This window comes from Austrofundulus limnaeus, unplaced genomic scaffold (assembly GCF_001266775.1).
Source record: "Austrofundulus limnaeus strain Quisiro unplaced genomic scaffold, Austrofundulus_limnaeus-1.0 Scaffold15, whole genome shotgun sequence".
In the NCBI taxonomy this organism is placed as follows: domain Eukaryota; kingdom Metazoa; phylum Chordata; class Actinopteri; order Cyprinodontiformes; family Rivulidae; genus Austrofundulus; species Austrofundulus limnaeus.
The window spans coordinates 3,266,350-3,268,573 of NW_013952417.1; the positions used below are offsets into that span (position 1 = coordinate 3,266,350).

At 36.0% G+C, this 2,224-nt stretch overlaps 2 protein-coding genes across 3 annotated transcripts in view; both read left to right on the forward strand.

The window, feature by feature from the left end:
- Window positions 1-108, forward strand: part of mutyh (mutY DNA glycosylase) — a gene marked incomplete in the record, with an annotated part of 15,879 nt that extends 15,771 nt beyond the window's left edge. Inside the window, 1 exon segment of the mRNA XM_014002902.1 lies at window positions 1-108.
- A 48-nt stretch (window positions 109-156) lies between these two features.
- Window positions 157-2,224, forward strand: part of elovl8b (ELOVL fatty acid elongase 8b) — a 7,792-nt gene continuing 5,724 nt past the window's right edge. Inside the window, exons 1-2 of one of the 2 annotated variants that reach the window (XM_014002903.1) lie at window positions 157-506; window positions 588-645. In XM_014002903.1, coding sequence (XP_013858357.1) covers window positions 588-645 — 58 coding nt within the window. In that variant the 5' untranslated portion in view covers window positions 157-506. The remainder of the gene's footprint in view (window positions 507-587; window positions 646-2,224) is intronic. The other variant, XM_014002904.1, reaches the window with a different exon arrangement.

Here is a 2,224-nt window from a genome sequence, read left to right on the forward strand (position 1 = left end):
TATCTTAAAGTATTATGTTGAACCAATTGTATGAAAAATTTTTGTTTTTTACTATAATAAAATGAAAAATATCACCTTTGGTTCAGTAACAATAAATGCACCTAAGTACACCATCTAAGTTGGTATTATTTATCTTATGTCCAAAATTCATCCAATTTCTACATTACTGGWGGGAAAAAATACCCATGTCTTGTGTAACGGCGCCCTTTAGTGCACCAGAAATGCTACAACAGATACAGAAAACTAAGAAAACACAGGAAGTGATGTCATCAACGTTTTCTGTACTTTTCTTTTAACAATCAGCTAAATCCCTCTGTCCCTCTGAGATCCCTCTATTTTTTGTGTCCCCAAGTGAAAGCAGCACACCAGACTTCCTGTTTCCGCTTCCATATTTGGTCATGCTCCAAAGCTGTACTTTGTCAGGGATYATCTGACGGTCTGCGTTCAAAGGTTTTCCCGAGCCTTTCACTGAAACCTGTTGACCCTAAACCCGGGGTGAGAAGAGGGTAAGTGCCTGGAATCAGATTGGACCTTTTTAAAGCTTAAGATGTGTTTTCAGATAAAGTGTAATCCGCTTGTATTCTCAGATGGCTTCATTGTGGCAAAATGTTCTGGCTGTGCACCAATGGATTGTGGAGAATGGAGGTACGATCWTCACTTTTATCTCTAGCTGCAAAACTTTATAAAATACCAGGAATACATAAAATACCAGTTCMAACTAGTCAGGCAGTTTGAAATCATTTGTTGTTCATGATGTGTTTATTTCGAGTTTAGCTGCTTTTTATCTTTTTTATTATTCTTTTCAGTCCATCCCTGACCATGAYAGCATGTCGTGTACCGCATGCTGAATATTACGGGGCACCAAAATGTAAAAAGAAAAAAAAATCATTATTTAGCTTATTTTCTGAATGYAAAGTTCTAGTTAAAATTTCCACTAATAATTTTGTTATTTAGTTCAAATCAGCAAAATGTAAGCATTTTGGTAATTTTTACTAAGTGTTAAATTTAAATGTTACATCTAAACTAGAGGTCCCCAATGTAGGGCCCGTGGGCCAAAACTGGCCCACCAAGCTGTTTGGTTTGGCCCACCAGAAGTTTCTCTGATTACTAGTTGTAGAAACACTGTATTTCCTCTTTCCACACTTAAACCATTGGCCCAGTGACTATATGAGGGGCTGTAGTGCAGATAGTTTTCACTCATGGTGCATGTCTATGAATTATTACAAGATCATACAGTAAGATTAAATGTGAAATACAAGTAACTACAAAAGACTTTGACATTAGATTTAAGCAAACATGTAGATTTGTACACTTTATAAGACCGCAAATATTATTAACTTAAATATTTTTTCACTTTATGAAATGTCCCATGAGCCTTTGCTGCCTGAACATATGTCAAACTTATGCATATGATAAAAAACAAACAAACAAATAAAAAGAAGAAAAAACAACATGGGCCACTCCACTGACTGCTAGTTACTAATAAACAATAAAATGACTTTACCCATAAAGTGTTTGCGTTTCATACATTATATTATTGCAACTGCCCTTAGATAGATTTTCATTTTGGCCCTCTCTGGGAAAAGGTTTGGGCCCCACCGATCTAAATGTTAAATTCTTAATCTAAATGTGTAAATTTAAATGTAAAAATTWAATCTAAATGTGGCTAAGTGTTGACGTTTACATTTAATTTGCCATTGGTGCTCAGGTTTTGTTGTGATGTCATCATTCTGCAACAAAAGCAGCCTCTACACTGCTGATGCTGCTGCTGATGGCATTTAAATTTTAAACTTAAAATGTGTTTTTTGAAAATAATATGGAATGGATGGTACCTGCAGTTTGAAGTCCAGCTCAGGCACCGGCCACAACTGCAAGTTTGATGTCTTGTAGGGTTGTGTTAGCAGTGTTAGCAGCATTAGCGGTTGCATTTTTTGCAGGACATAATGTCAAAACAAAAACAGCATAACAACAGAAAAAGTTTTTTTATTCTGAAATACAAAAATGCTACGGAGCCCGCGAGGGGACATGGGGGAATTTTTTTCTTTTGCATTACCTCGCAATAACTTTGCATTACCTCGCAATAACTTTGCGGTACCTGGCAATACTTTTGCATTCCCTTGCAAAATTGTTTTGCATTCCCACGCAAAAGATTGTTTTAGATATGAACTGAATTAAATCAGACTTTTATTTTGAAATATCCGGTTACCAAAACAGGATGTGTCGC